Here is a 16,494-nt window from a genome sequence, read left to right as displayed (position 1 = left end):
GAGATGACTAAAAACCATTACATTGAATTCCCAGTCCCTATATTTATGCACACCTGCATCTTTGATTTCCTTCACAAGCTAATTGTACAATAATTCAGAGTCTGATTCTTTTGTACAGCAAAATAATATTTTGGTCATGTATACTTATTGTGTATCTAAGTTATATTTTAATATATTTAACATCTACTGGTCATCCTGCCATTTAGGGAGGGGTGGGGGGTAAGAGGTGAAAAATTGGAACAAGAGGTTTGGCAATTGTTAATGCTGTAAAGTTACCCATGTATATATCCTGTAAATTAAAGGCTATTAAATAAAAAAAAAAAAAAAAAAAAAAAAAAAAACCCCAAAGAGGATCAACAAAGAGGCTTTTGTGCCTACCATATCACAATATCAACTCACTGAACTTGTCGTCCACTGAAACCCTCAGATCTTTCTTGGATGTAATGCTAACTAGTCATGCCCTGTTTTGCACTAATAAATCTTAGTTTATTAACCCAAGAGAGGGGACAGTGGGAACTGAATGTGGAAGTAGTATTTTTACTCTTTTTGTTATTGTTTGCTTGCATTTTATTTTCTTTCTCATTTCTTTCCCTTTTTGATCTGATTTTTTTGTGTGTGCAGCATGAAATTTGTGGAAATATGTATAGAATATACATGTTTAACATATATTGGCTCACTTGCCTTCTAGGGGGGAAGGAAGGGAAAAAAATCAGAACACAAGGTTTTGTAAGGATGAATGTTGAAAATTATCTATGTATATATTTTGAAAATGAAAAGCTTTAACTTAAAAAAAACAAAAACAAAAAAATAAGGGAAATAATAACATATAACTCCTACACTTGTTGTGACAACCAAATGAGACCATAACTATAGAGTACTTGGTAAGAGCCTAGCACTATATAAATGCAAGCTATTATTAATATTATTATTATTCTTCCTACCACCAAATCCGTTGTCCATTATATTACCCTAGTGTAAAAAGTGAATTATTTGCTTTAACTAGGTGAGACTGAAGGAAGCAAAGGAAAAAGGGAAGATGAGCTGCCTCTTGAGTCCCCCACAATAATACCTACCATTGTTACACTCACTTTCTTTTTCTGTGTACTTTTGCACAGGCTATGGATTCTTCTTGGAATTTCCTCTCTCCTCAACTCCAACTCTTAGAATACCTTGTTCAGTTGTCTTCAATCATGTCTGATTCTTTATGACCCCATCTAGGGTTTTCTTGGCAAAGATATAAAAGTAAGAAGTGGAAGTGGAAAACACTTCCTTCCAGCTCATTTTATAGATGAGATAAACAGATGAAGGGACTTAGCCAAGATCACACAGGCTGCATTTGAATTCAGGTCTTTCTAACTCCAGATTGGTGCGTCATACACTGTGCTACCTAGTTGTCCCCTTAGAATCCTTACTTTCTTTCAAAACTCAGCTCAAGTACCACCTCCTACATAAAGTAGGAGGCTAACATTGTGCTTGACACCAACTGGGAACTAAATTGATTAAATGAAGGGCTTTCCTGATTTCCTACAATTCTTTGTGCTTTTCTACTCCCCAAACCAAAAATGGTCTTGGATTTATTTTGAATTATTTTGTATTTGCTTATATGGATCCATAGTTTCCAAATAAAGTATAATCTTGAGATCAGAGACCATTTTTTTTTTGTCTTTCTGCTGCCTATCAAGATACCCAGTTGGTACCTTTAAATTTTTGAGGATTGCTGCCTGTAGTTAGAATCAGATCCAGATTACATAATACAGGGATTCTTAACCTGGGATCCATGACCTATTTTTCTTTTGTCAAGGCAATCGGGATTAAGTGACTTTCCAAGAAGCACACAGCTTCTAATTCTGGATTTGAACTCAGGCTCTTTGAACTTGACTCCAGGACTAGCACCCTATCTACTGTGCCATCTAGCTGTCCTTATGACCTTACTTGGAAAAAAGTTTTTGATAACTGCATTTTAATGATTTAATGTTTCCTTTATAATCTATACATTTTTACTTTATGTGTTTAAAAACATGATTCTGAGTAGGGGTCCAAAAGATTCACTAGATTGCCAAATTGGTCCATGACACACAAATAGCTAAGATCTACAGTAAAAATAACTTTATTAACTTAGCATAACCTATTCCATTTTGTGACTGAATAGCTTACATAAGCTGTTTTTCATTTTATTAGAATAAGCATTTGTGTGGCATAATTTGGTAAGCAACATATGTTCACCCAAAGAACTGATAATCATACACGGATTCCTGATAGAGTGGACCAACGATAGGAAAATAATATAAACAACTTCAGCATTAGTTTAGTAATAAACCACTAACCAGAGTATGTGGTAAACAAATTATGTAATAAATTATAAACCAGAATTTGAGTTTAGTTAATGTTTCCCCACTGAGTTTTAGAGCTGTATAAATCTAGCCAAAGCTGAGATGAAGGGAGGCTCCTGTATTCACTATTCCCTATTACTTGAGACTCTAAGCATCTCTTGTATTCTACTGAGGGCAGTGCTTCTTGATGGGAAATTTATCAAATGTTCCCACATGACCTCTTACTACGTAAAAAGAGAAGTTTTTGGACACTTGATATAAGCCATTCTTATGTGGACCTTTAGGAAATCAAGTTGATGGTTTGTTTCTAGAAAGAATGATATTTGTATTGTCTTGAAATGTTGATTAAGAAAGGATTGATTGCTAGTATTAAGTCAAGTCCAACTGGTATTTCCATCAGACTAATTCGCATGAGTAATAGTAAATCTTGCAACTATGTACCAGTGTTTTTACAAGAACCCTTGAAATACTGGTTTTTCTTACACAGCATGACCATTATGGACATAGATTTAGACGAATTGCAAGTGTTTAACCTATATCAGATTGCTTGCTTTTTAGGAGAAGGGAGTGAGGGGGGAATAAGAAAAATATAGAACACAAAGTTTTGCAAAAATGAATGTTGAAAACTACCTTTGCATGTATTTGGAAAAATAAAAAACTATTTTAAAATAAATTTTTAAAAACCCTTTAAAAAAACCAATTTGGTGTGCAAATCTGTGTTTGCTCTTTCAGTTACTAGCTTGTGATCATAGGCAAGACCTTAATCACTCTGAAGAACTAAACCTCCATTAGGGAAGTTAAGCTGTATCTTCTTTGGATCTCTCATTTCTGACCACTTCAAACCTGAAACTCACGTTTCATAAGTACCCATCAGCCCTGGTAACCCTAGTGTCAGACAGGAGAACATAGAGATGAAGAGATCCTCTTAGAACTTCAGTAAGAGTAAACAGGGGCAGGTAAATGGTGTAGTAGATAAAGCACTGGGACACACTAGAATCAGAAGATCTGAGTCTAAATCCAAATACTAGGGCTGTGACCCTGAACAAATCACTCAACTCCTATTTGCTTCAGTTTCTCATCTATAAAAGAGCAAATGGCAAACCCCTCCAGTATCTTTGCCTAGAAAATCCAATGGACAAAGTCCAGGATCACATAGAGTCAGACACCACTGAGCAACAACAAAGGCAACCAAATCATTTCTCACCTAGCTAGCTATATGCTTCTGTGGATTTCAGTAACATGCCCCCAGCCCACTACTCGCCCCACTTTCTCAGCTTCCTTTTGTGTTAAATTTGATTGCAGGAACAATGCTATTTGCAATGACCTACTGTTTGGACTCCCTGCCTCAGGTCTCTCCCCCACATTCAGTCATCCTCCAATCAACTGTCAAATCCATCTTCCTAAAGCTCAGGGCTGATTGTTTCATTGCACACCCCATTCAATAAACTTCAGTGGCTATCTTATCACCTCCAAGATCAGTTATAAAATCCTCTGCATGACATTCAAAGCTCTCCAAAACTTGAACCCCTCCTTCCTCTCCTGTCTTCTTACAATTTACCTCTTCATTTTTCTGAGATGATCATCATCAAATATTTATATAGTGCTTACAAAAGTGCCAGGTACTTCGCTAAGTTTTTTATTATTATTATCTCATATGATCCTCACAAACAACCTTAGGAAGTAAATACCAGTGTGATACCCAATTTACAGATGAGGTAAATGAGACATACAGAAATAAACAGGGTCACATAACTAGTATCTGAAGTTAGATTTTAACTCAGTTCTTCCTGATTCCATGTACAGTGCTACATCCACTGCATCATTAGCTGCAGTAACAATGTCTTATTATTCTTGGGAAAAGATAGTCCATCTACCCCATCCCTGGAACTCCATCTCACCTTCCCTGGCTTTCTTCTGTAAAAGGCCTTTACTGGTTTTTTCCCCTCTGTACTTATCTCCAATTTATATCATATATATCTCAGTTGTACAAAATCTACATAGACGTTTGTGCATCTTCTCTCTCTTTGGACTATGAGCTTCTTGAGAGCAGGAACTTTTTTTATTTATTTTTGTTTGTTTGTTTTGTTTTGTTTTTCTTTTCATATCTAGCTCTTAGTACTCTTCCTGGGACACAGGAGGTTCTTAAATGCTTGTGAACTTGACTGGACTTGATCCTGCAGTCAGGAAGACCTAAATTTAAATCTGGTCTCGCTAGCTGTGATTCTGAGCAAATCATTCTAACCTCCAGCTGCCTCTGTTTCCACATCATATTTCACAAGTGAGTCAAGACATCTCTGTAGTGATGTCATTGGTCATCTTCAAGAACAAGGGATAGATGAACAAGAGGATAGGAGCAAACTACTTCCCTGGTTGTTTTTTTCTTTGATGAAGATAAAGTAAAATGATATTTGTAGAGTGTTTTGCAAACTTTAAAGAGCTCTATGAATCCAAGCCATCTGTTCCCTAAGTCACTGATCAGAGAAGTTTGAGGCTCAGGACTGCCTATATGAATCCAGAAGGATCTTTTCCCAATGTGCCTAATTCAGTCTGCTGCCAACATGACCCCAGATCCCTGAGCTATGTACTTAGTGTTTGCCATTCAGATTTGGATACCTAATATCAGTAAAGCAGTATGGTACAGTGGATACATCATAGGGTCAGGAATCTAATGACCTGTTTTTGATTTCAGCTCCGGCACTTCTTAGGTACTTTCTTGAATCTTTCTGAGCCTCAGTTTCCGCCTCTGTAATACGAGCAGATTATACTAGGTAGTTTTTGAAATCCCTTCCCAATCCTACCATCTATAAACCAGGATTCTCCCAGGTTAGAAAAAACTGAGTCCCACCAAGAAAGCAGGAAAAATTCTACAGAAGAAAGGTCAGGCCTTTTGGGTCAAAGACTCTTGGGGGACAAAAGTTATAACTGTTGGCAATCATGCAGTTTGAAAAAAAGTGAGGCACAACCTGTCAGAAGAGTGCTTAAGGAGCTGGCCCAGAGTCCAGGTTCCTGCCACTGACACATATTATATAATCCTGGACAAGTCAACATTACAATTCCCTAGGCAACTCTAAATTGTAAAATATGCTGATCTGCTTGGATAAACAGAGTTTTCTCACCTGGGAGTTTCCTATACTATGAAATCATAGGTATGGGACAAAACAGACAAACAAAAACCTGGCAATAACACAGAAATAGCCAAGATTTCCAATGATTTAAAAAAAAGGGGGGGGGTCATAAAAATTGCATCACCTTTCCCTGTCTCTGCCTAGAATTACATCCCTATTATTAGCTACTTGTGGAGCTTCAGTGGGATGACCTAGAATGGAGGAAAGAATACTTTGTTTTTATATAGTTGTTTGTATTTCTCTTTCCTTTTACTTTTGCCAGCTCTTTCAGAGCCGAAACTATCTTTTACCTTTCTTTGTAGCCCCCAGGACTTGGCATTGTACCTGCAACAAAGTAGCACTGGATAAATGGTTACTGACTTGACTGGCCTTGGTTCATATTCTGACTTAGCCACGAAAATTGGAATATTTACTGTTTGCATTGCATCTTCTGTAGTTTACAGTTATTTCTCAGAAGGTGACCTGGAAAGACAACTGGTCTTAGAACTGATAGCATGGGATCAACTTCAGTCTCTAGCACTTAGTAGTGAGAGCCTGCATCATGGAGAGCCGAGTGAAGCGAAGGCTGGGCCAATGAGCACTCGGGCAGCGAGGGATTCAGAGGGATTTGGAGTCTGAGAATCTGGGTTCAAATACTGGCTCTCCTACACCTGTATTAGCTGAGGACACTTGGGAAGTCTCTTTTTGAGCCAATTATTCTGTCAGTAAACAAGCTTGAAATGCAAAGAAAGGCAAATACAATCCCTCAGGAGGCCTGCCTCATTTTCCTTATGTGACTTTTGAGATCTTTTCCAGCTCTGATTCTATCATTCTAAGATTCTAAGTCACTTCATACCCATCACATAGGAATATGGATCTGTTTCTGAATTGGGGGTGGGGGAGAGGGGGACCCTGGGAACTTAAAAGGGAAAGGGGCTTTCCCAGTTCCCCTATGGCCCCCTTGGAAAGGTTTTGGTTTAAAAAAAAAAGGGGGGTAAAAGGGGGAAAGGGGGAAAAAGGGAAGGGAGGAAAGAGGGGGGAAAAACAGGGCAAAAGGGGGGGGGGGGAAAAGGAAAGGAGAGGAGGAGGAAAAGGAAGGGGAAGTGGGGAAAAAAAAGGGAAAAAAGGGGGAAAAATGGAAAGGGGGGGTGGGGGGCAAAAACAGGGGAAAACGGGGGGGAAGGGGGGACGGCCCGGGTCGGTTGTTTGGCCCGGCCCGGCGTCACTGGCCCCCTGAGCCCACCTCTTCCAGGGCCCCCGCCCCTCGCTCCCCGCGCGCTCATTGGCCCGGCCTTCGCTTCACTCGGCCCAGCACTTCCTGGCGGAGCCATGGCTGTGGACCGAGCCGGCGGAGGGCCGGCCGCGCTGCCGCCGCCGCCCGGCCGCTCCGGCCGGGGATCGGGATCCAGCGCGGGCGCCGGCGGAGCTGCTCCGGCCAGTCTGTAGCGGTGACCGCCCGCGCAGCGCTCACCTCCCCAGGTTGGTCCTCTTGGCCCCGGTGCCAGCTCCCGAACCTCCTGCCCTTCCTCCCTCCCTTCTCACTCTGCATCCCTTGTCCCAGCTGCCCCCCTCGCAAAGCATGGACGCCTCCCCCGCCCCAATTCCCTTTGCAGTCAGAGGTCCCGCTTGGACCCAGAATCTTTGTCCCTGCCTTTCAGCTGGCCGATACCCCTCCCTCCCCCTCCATCCTTTCTTACCTCTGCCTGGGTTGGCACGTCTGGAGCCCAGCCCCCTACGAGAATGTGAATCTTAATGATCCAGTTGTGTATTTTGGGTTAAAGTAAATCCCCCCGAATCTATTCAATACAGATTTTTCTTCTGTGTTCCATTGTGTCTCGTCCTTGGACTAGACTGCAGGCTACTGGAGAGCAGGGTTAGTGTTTTATCCAAACTTTGTCTCTCCCCTAGCCTGTACGCAGTAGCTGTTTTCATGAATGTTTAGGATCTTGGAAGGAACCTCGGTTGGTTGCTTTGGGTGGATGGCTGGGTGGATGTGGGTAAGTGGGTATTTTTTGGCAGAGGCAAGGCTTTGGATTTGGCTGTGTGGGTATATGTGGGGGAGGTAGAGAGAGAACTGCCAGTCCATAGTCAGAAACCGCCTCCCCTCTCTTCCTCCCTCCTCCCCTCCCGTTACCCAGAATTGCCAGGGTAGCCCCTGAAGAACCGATCAAGTAGCTCGGGGGAGGGCACGGAGCTTAAACGCTAGATTCCTGCACTTAGGCCATAGAATTTCGAGGTAGCAGGGATCTTAGCCATCTTCTTCAATCCCCGCTTTTGTAGAGCATGAACTTGGGACCCAGAGAGAGCAAGTTTTTGGTCCTGGGGGTCACCCGGTAGTTAGCAGAGCTCGAATTTGAACTCACGTCCTCTGGATCTACAGCCATTGTCCTTTTCACTCTCCTGCGGTGGGATCTGGAGTAAAACCTTCGGATAAAACCTGCTTGTATTTTCCTCTGGATTCACTCCATCCAGGAAATTGAATCTTAAAGACCTCCTCTTCCAAGTGTTGAGCCCATGCCCAGATCATGCCTTGCCCATGCCTCCTTGCCTTGCCATCTGCATAGATCGTTCATACTCTTCCATGGGGTGATGACCTGGACCCTTCTCCAAGTTAACATGTACTCAGGCAATTCTGCCCCCAAATAATCTGCTGCTGGGGCCAGGTATGAGGACCAGCTCTGTGTGTTCAACTCAACTTCCCCCTGCTCACTATACTTAGGTCCCCTGTGCCTTCCCTATTTTTTCTTCCCCCAAAAATCTATCAACAGCTATCTGCCCAGTGGACTGCTGGAGATGGCAGAAACCCCAGAGATTATCAGATCCACCTGGCTCACTTTACACTTGAGGAGACTGCAGCCCACCGGGTTCAAGTGACTTCCCTGAAATTACCACTCTGGCAGAGCAAAGAATTGGGACCCAGCTTAATTCAACAAACACTTACCATTGAACTCCCCACCCCCACCCCAATAGGCAAGGTACCCCTTTAAGACAAGAACTTTATCTTTGTACCTGTACAGTAGCACTGTGCCTTGCATACAGTCAGCACTTGATAATTGTTGAATTTAAGTTTCCTAGACACATTGTCCTGCCTACACCTTGAAATTTGGGCAAAGCCATACTTGTTCTTTGGAAGCAATCCAAGCAGCAAGCCAGATTTGAATACAAGTTGAAGGTAATCCAGGTTAAGTGGTACGCTCAGGGTCACACTAGCTAGTAAGTGTCTGAGGCTGGATTTGAACATGGGTCGATCCAGAGCCCCTGCTTTACCCACTATCCCACCTAACTGCCCCTAAGGCCACCATTTTCTGAGAAATTTTCTGAAATGTGTTTAACCATTCAATAGTATATATGGGTATATATGAATATATACATGCATACAAATGTAGTCATAGTTATGCATACATATATGTGTATACATGTATATATACACACAATATTCATTATGATTTCTTCAGATGTCCACATTGGTCTTCCTTTTTGGGGTTCTGATTCAGCCAAAGGACAGAACTGCATGTGTCAGTGTTTATAAACTATATTCAGAGCCAACAAGGCCATAAAAGATATGGTGATGATTTACAAATGGGTTTGCTGGGAAATAGAAGATAGAGGGTATTCATTCGTTGACTACCTGTGACTCTTTACTGTAATCAATTTAAAAGAAAGCCGGTAATGGAGCTGATTAGATTCCATCTCTGTCTTAAGATCTAGTCTCCCTATTCTTTCCAGGACTTCCCATCCTCTTGCATCCAGTGACTGTAGGTCTGTGCCAGTTCTAAATGAATCTAGTAAATGACAATAATATTACATGCTCAATGATTCTCTCTCGTTTTTTTTTTTTTTTTTTTTTTTTTTTTATCATTGTAGGAACATTACCAATCCTTTTATAATGGAGGGGGCCAGACAGACAAGAGTATCTCGTCCGTACAAGATCAGCGAATCTTCAAAGGTGTGTGTGAATTATATGCTTCTAGATTCTTAGAGCCCCTTTTGTCTTTTTGAATCTGGACCTGTGTTATAGGATCAAAAAGTCAGCTGTGACTCATGGACCATCTTATCTAACCTTCTCATAAAAGAGAAAATTAAGGGCCAGGAGAAATCAGTGACTTAGTGACTTGTCCAAGATCACAATAGCTATGATAGACTATATGTATTTTCTGATTGAAATTATTGTCAGATGTTGACATTTTTAACATTAATTGAATAAGTTCAAAACATGAATTTATCAGAGGCAAGATTTCAATCCCTGTCTTCAGAATTTATTCTGCTGATTTCATTGGCATAGGGAGCTCTTGATCTGGAAACTTCTTCCAGAAGTTTGAAGCAGATTTGCTACTCATCCATACAGCCTTTAGAGCAGGGGTCCTTAAACTTTTTATATAGGGGGCCAGTTCACTGTCCCTCAGACTGTTGGAGGGCCGGACTATAGTAAAAACAAAAACTTTGTTTTGTGGGCCTTTAAATAAAGAAACTTCATAGCCCTGGGTGAGGGGATAATCATCCTCAGCTGCCGCCTCTGGCCTGGACCATAGTTTGAGGACCCCTGCTTTAGAGAATTAGCTGAGTTTGATTTGTCCTTGATCACATGGCTAATATGCATCAGAGGCAAGATTCCTGGTCAGATATTTAAGCCTTGTGCTTTATTGTTTCCTTTGTTGAATATACAATATGCACAGTCTCCCTAGGACCTGATTTTAGATTATTCATCTTTAAAGTGGATACTCTAGGTGTTTTCATATCAAACTTGGCAGAATGGAAGAAGAAGAATCATACAATGTTGGGACAGACCTCTGAGGTCATCTAAACTTATCTCTTCTTTTATACATAGGAATCTGATGCCCAGATACAGAAAGCTCAGGGTCATAAGGCAGAGAAAAGGCTAACAATCAATCAATAAGTATTTATTAACCACTTGCTATATATTAAGAACAGTGCTTGGCAATCAGGATACAAAGACAAAAATAAATCAGTCAAGCCCTCAGGGATTTTACTGTAAATGGAGAAGATAATATGTATATACAAAACACAATAGTAATTGTACAATATGTATATTTTTAAGCAGATATAAAATAGGCAGAAGATGCCTTTCCCTAATAGCAAGAACCCAACAAAGCAGTTTACGAACCTGAGTTTGCAACAACAGCAACAACAACAACAACAAAAATGGGGCCTCAAAAAATGGGACACAACTGAATGACTCAATAACAATAACATTTGAAAAATCAGTGGCCAGCTTTCTCTTCAGCCAGTCAGGGCAAATAACATTTCTTCAAATGATACTTACTCACTGGTTTTAGTGAAAAATAGGGAGTACTTCCAAAACCAAAAATCTGAATTCATTTCTCATTGTATCAGAAAGAAATGATGGGAGCAATATTGGATTGAAAGTGTGGGTTTCTTTTTGGAAGGGGGAGGAAATTGGGGTTAAATGACTTGCCCATAGTCACTTAGGAAAGGAAGGAGACAGGGGATTTCTCCAGCTCTCTCTCTTCTCTTTCCTGACTGGAAAAAGAGTCTTTTAACTATCCATTTTCCTCTTAAATTTTACTCACTCCATTCTAAAATTAGGTCCCTGAGGCCCCAGGGCTTTTTGAACATGTGAACTGAGAGCACCTTTTGGTTAGTTTGGTGACATTGGGGGTGACTTCTTAGGCAACATGGTGCTTAGCTATGCAGGGAGACTACTGCAAATCCAGAAATGCTTCTTTGCCAGGATCCACTTATTACAGGAATTACATTCTATCCAGTATTGTTCCCATCATTGCTTTCTGACATAGTGAGAATTAATTCAGATTTTCAGTTTTGGAAGTACCCCCATTTTTTACTAAGACTAGTGAATAAAGTTCTGTTTGAAGAAATGTTATTTGCCCTTAATAGTTGATAAAGAGAAGGTGAGCCACTAGCTACTGATGTTTCCTTATTATTGATTGAGTCATTTCAGTTGTGTCCTATTTTTTGTGGCCCCATTTGGGCTTTTTTTTGGTGGCAAAGATACAGACTATCTACAGAGTAGTTTGTCATTTCCTTTTCCAGCTCATTTTATAGATAAGGAAACTGAGACAAATAGGGTTGTGACTTGTTCAGGCTCACAGAGCTAGGAAGCATCTGTTTTAGCCCTACTCTACAGTTCAGAATTCCCAAGCTCAAGTCAGCCGCCAGCTTCAGACTCCTCAGTCACAGGGCCTTCAGGCCCACACCACCAAGCCCAGCTCAACAAAAAACTTTTATAAAGTCTGTTGATTTTGGATTTAAAGAGACTTGGTGTCAGATAGTAGCTCATCTCTTTACTACCTGTATAACTTAAGGCAAATTATTGGATATCTCTGAGACTGTTCCTCATCCATAAAAACATAGAGTTTGACTGGATTCCCTCCAACTTCCTTCAAATCAGACTTTGTTAAAAATACCACTTTGTAAGACTCATTCAATAGCAATTTTAAATTGCTGTTTAAAACAAATTGTAGAAGATTAGAAAGGACTGATTAGTCACTTAAAGGTACTTTGGCTCATTTAACTTATAATTTTCCATTTCAAAATTCTGGGAATAATTTTTCTTTAAGGAAGAATATCTAAATTAAAAAGTTACACCACAAAAGAAAAAAAAAAAAAGAAGTTTCTGTGATTTGGTCAAGTATAGAGAACTCTCAGTATGGCAAATTATTCCCTCCACTAAACAGCTATCACTTGGCAGAATAAACTAGATAGTGTGGATTGTGTTAAATGCTTTATAATTATCTCATCAGATCCTTACAGCAACACTATGAGGTAAATGCTAGTATTACTATTATTATGTGACATATTACATAGCAATGTATTATTACCATTATTATTATTATCCCCATCTTACAGATGAGAAAACTGACACAAACAAGGTTAGTTAAGTGACTTGCCCAGAGTCACACAGCCAATAAGTATCTGAGGCCAGATCCTGGGTATATAATGGTTTACTTACAAAGACTGGAATTCAAGGAGTCTTGGGGGAGCAGGAGAGTTCTCTCATTCCTGTCACTCAGGGAAACAAAAAGGAGCCAAGCTCCAGGAAACCATCTGATTTTAGCATTGAGTTAGGTCCACTATTCTCCTTGAACTCTGGGAACCTCCCTGGCTCCATTCAACATAAATGTGGGATCAGTGGAAGACTATTTTTGGTCCCTGATTCAAAGATCGAAACTTGGCAAAGTCTCCCAGAAACAATAGCCGTGCCAGCTTGGACGGCTTTGAGCAGCACCCGGGAAGTAAATGTAGCAGCCAGCCAGCCTTGCCAGAGGGGCCATCCCTGGGCATTCCAGTTCATGGGATCATAAGATTTAGAGCTTCAGGAGACCATCGAGTGCATGGATCAGCATGACTACTTTGGGCCAGATCTGACTTTCCACCTGCTTTTGTATAGCCCAAAGACAAAATTGGCTTTTACATTTTTAAGTAAAATTCTATTGGCATAAAAAAAGTTTGCCAAACCCTAATTTAGTCCAGATGAAGAAATGTAGCCCTATGTAGGCAAAGTGATTTGCCCAAAGTAAAACAGGTAGTAAGAATCAGAGCCATATTTGAAATCAGTTCTTACAACTTCATGCTTTCCTTTTTCCTTTCTCCCTCCCCTCCTTCCCTTTTTCCCTTCCTTCCCTTCTTCCCTCCCTCCTTTCTTCTTTCCTTCTTTTCTTTTTTCCTCCCTTCCCTCCTTTCTTTCTTCTTCTCTTTTCCTCCTTCCTTCATTTTTCTTTCCTTCCTTTTTTCTCTTCTTCCCTCCCTCCTCTCCTTCCTTCCTTCTCTCCTTTCTTTCCCTCTTTCCTTATCCCTTTCCTTCCTTCCCTCTCTCTTTCATTTCTCTCTCCTGTCTTTTTTGGCTTTTCTTCTTTTTTCCCTTTCTTTCTTCCTCCACTCTCCCTCCTTCCTTCTTTCCTTCCTTCCTCCTGTCCTTCTCTTTCTTTTTTTTTTGAGCCAAATATAATATCTGTCTTCTCCAATTACACATAAAACAAATTTTTTGCATTTGTCATTTAAAATGAGAAGTTCCAAATTCTCTCCCTCCCTCCCTCCCCTTGTTGAGAAAGCAAACAACTTAATATAGGTCATATATGTGTAGTCATTTAGCTTGCCTTCCATAGCACACTGATTCCATCTTAAATTTCATTTTATATTTGCCTACACATTAGAAGATGTAATATCTTATTAAGCAGAAAATTATTTTAAAATTAAACTCATTCTGCTTGGCCCAAGGGGATAGAATTTGGAGCATTGGATGAAAGTTGCGAAGAAACATGTAGGCTCAATGGAAGGAGAAGCTTCCTAAGGCCAATGAGAGCTGGGCAGAAGTGGAACGAACTGTCTCAGGAGGTAGTATTTCCCCTCCTCTTCTTCCTCCCTTCCTTTCTTTCTTTTTTCCCCTCACAAAGAACCCCCAGCAAGGTCTGGGGACCTACTCCACAGATGTGACCTAGTAGGAATTCTTTTTATGGGTTAGATTAGACAGCTGTTGAGTTCCTAGCTCTGAAAGTTTTCATTGTGACTGTCTTCAAATTCAGGCCATTTCTATTTTTTATGGTCTGAACAGCCACCAGGAGCTTGCAGATTGTTTCTCATTTTTAAGTTTCTAAAGGGCAGAGACTGTAAGTCTTATATCTCTAGTGCCCTCAGAGTAGATAGCTGTGGACCTCTTCCATGATGATGAGGGGGTAAATCGCTTAACCTTTTTCAGTTTCCTTATCTATAAAATGGGGGTATCCGTAATAGCCTCAGATCCTTTCCATCTCCAAAATGATGATCCTGAGTATAGAAAGACTCAAGAGTCACCTCTTAGCCAGCTCATTCCCTTGCTTCCCATAGCATTTCTTTGTCCGGTGTCTGAAATCCCAGAGCACTGCACCGGATATCCCTCACTACTGTGGAGCAAATTGGGAATTTACTTTTCTCCTCGTGCGTCCAGGCTGGCCGTGTCAGGTTGACCTCCTGGGCCGCAGCCTTAGCCAGCTTGTTTATCTTCAATCGGCAATGACTCATAGCTAGCCTGTGGCAGGAGAGCCTTCCCGAGCCCAGTCAGGACCCTCCCCCGGCTTTGTCTGAAGCTGGAACGCTGGATTTTGTTTTCAGATGTTAAGAATTGCACGTTCAGATAAACAAGCCCTGAGTCACGGAACTAGTCATGGAAGAAGGGAAGGTTAAATGAAATCAACTTTTTAAATAAAGTGTTTTCAAACAGGGAGAGAAACTGTGCTATTAACAGCCACAAGGAGGCAGCAGCTGCTTCAGACAGAGTGGACAGATGTGGATCTGGCAGAGATCTGCTCTCACTTTTTAATTGCCTCCTGTCAAACGGGCTGAATGCTTAGAGAAAATACACACAAAGCTTTGGACTCAGTCGTTAAAGGATCAAGAAAATCAGATTTTTTTTTTTTCATTTTCTGATCGGCAGAAAATACAAGGAATAAAAACAGGGAGGACACGCTTGTTTTTTGTTCTCTGGACATGTTAGGAACATGGCAGGATCACACTCCCTCTCCTCCCCGTTTTTTATTGCTTTAGTTCCATCACAAGTGAAGGTGAGAAGCTGACAGTGAGCGGCTTTTGTCGCAAGGAAACTGACAGGTAAAACCCAAGCCTTTTTTTACTCCAGAAAAGATCAGATCACTGGGCTTATTAAGGGATCCTCAAACTACAGCCCGTGGGCCAGATCCGGCAGCTGAGGACGTTTATCCCCCTCACCCAGGGCTATGAAGTTTCTTTATTTAAAGACCCACAAAACAAAGTTTTTGTTTTTACTATAGTCCAGCCCTCCAACAGTCTGAGGGTCAGTGAACTGGCCCCCTATTTAAAAAGTTTGAGGACCCCTGTATAGAACATCAGGGAGATTTGACTAGGGTGTGGCCTTGGAGTCTGGTAGATCCCAGGGGGCAACAACATGGCTCAACGGACAGAACATTAGCCCTGAAGCCAGGAGGACTTGAGTTCAAATCCAGCCTGAAGCTGACTAGCTACGTGAGCCTGGAAATCATTTAACTCTGATTGCCTCCCCCCAAATCCCAGCCAGGCCGTTCCCAGCTGAATCAGATGAGATCATCTATAAGAGTACATTCAAAGTACCCTTTAAGGTTCTAGTCCTCAGCTGGGGGACCCTGGGCAAGTGATAGGAGCTTCATTTAATAAGAGTCTTAAACCCAGGGACTCCCAAACTTCCTTCTAGCTCTACGTCTCTGATCTTTTGATCATAATGACAATAATAGTCAGCATTTGTAGGGATCTTTAAGCCTACATTTCTTAATTCACTCAATCCTCACAGCAACCTTCTGAGAGCTCAGCACCATATAGTTAACCGGATTGCTTACTGTCTAGGGGACAGGGGGAGAAAAATTTGGAACACGAGGTTTTGCAAAAGTGAATATTGAAAACTATCTTTTCATGTATTTGGAAAAATAAAATATTATTAAAAAAAATAAAATCTTTGCCAAGTAAAAAAAAATTAATAATAAATAACTAACATCTATCTGGTGCCTACTTTGAACTAAGTTTTTTTTTTCTTTTTTGGCTGAGGAAGTTGGAGTTAAATGATTTGCCCAGGATCACACAGCTAGGAAGTGTTAAGTGTCTGAGGCCAGATTTGAACCCAGGTCCTCCTGACTTCAGAGCCTAGCTGCCCCATGGGCTAAATTTTTTACAAAGATTATTTCATTTGCTCCATACAGTAACCCTGGGAGGGAGGTGTTATTTTTATCCCCATTTTCCAGATAAGGAAACTGAAGCTAATAGTGATTAAATTGATTTGTCCAAGGTCATACAGCTGGTAAGTATCACAGATGGAATCTTCCCGTATCCATGTACTCCATGCTACCTAGATACCTCAGCTGTTAAGAATTGTGTGACCTACTAGGAAAACTCACAGAATTGGAAATCAGGTATCTTGGGTTTGAATCCTGACTGTGGGCAAGTCACTGGAAACCTCAAATTTTCTTTTCTGAAAAAGAGCTAAAAATACATGTGCTAAGTAACTCATCTCAGGATGTTTTAAGGGTGAGATTTTGTAAACCTTAAAAAGGCATATACAAATCAAAACAATTTTTTTAAGATTATGG

The 16,494-nt window shown here is 40.9% G+C and overlaps 1 protein-coding gene across 5 annotated transcripts in view; it reads left to right on the top strand.

The window, feature by feature from the left end:
• Positions 1-16,494, top strand: part of KLHL36 (kelch like family member 36) — a 64,107-nt gene that overhangs the window by 34,486 nt on the left and 13,127 nt on the right. For 3 of the 5 annotated variants that reach the window (XM_031950191.1, XM_031950192.1, XM_031950193.1), the window contains 2 exons: positions 9,299-9,380; positions 13,649-13,765. In XM_031950191.1, coding sequence (XP_031806051.1) covers positions 9,321-9,380; positions 13,649-13,765 — 177 coding nt within the window. In that variant the 5' untranslated portion in view covers positions 9,299-9,320. Of the gene's footprint in view, positions 1-6,683; positions 6,914-9,298; positions 9,381-13,648; positions 13,766-16,494 lie in introns of those variants that run through there. The other 2 variants (XM_003758457.4, XM_012540350.3) reach the window with 2 other exon arrangements.

This window comes from Sarcophilus harrisii, chromosome 2 (assembly GCF_902635505.1).
Source record: "Sarcophilus harrisii chromosome 2, mSarHar1.11, whole genome shotgun sequence".
Lineage (NCBI taxonomy): Eukaryota > Metazoa > Chordata > Mammalia > Dasyuromorphia > Dasyuridae > Sarcophilus > Sarcophilus harrisii.
Note: the sequence above shows the minus strand (reverse complement) of the source record. Positions and strands in the feature narration are given on the sequence as shown.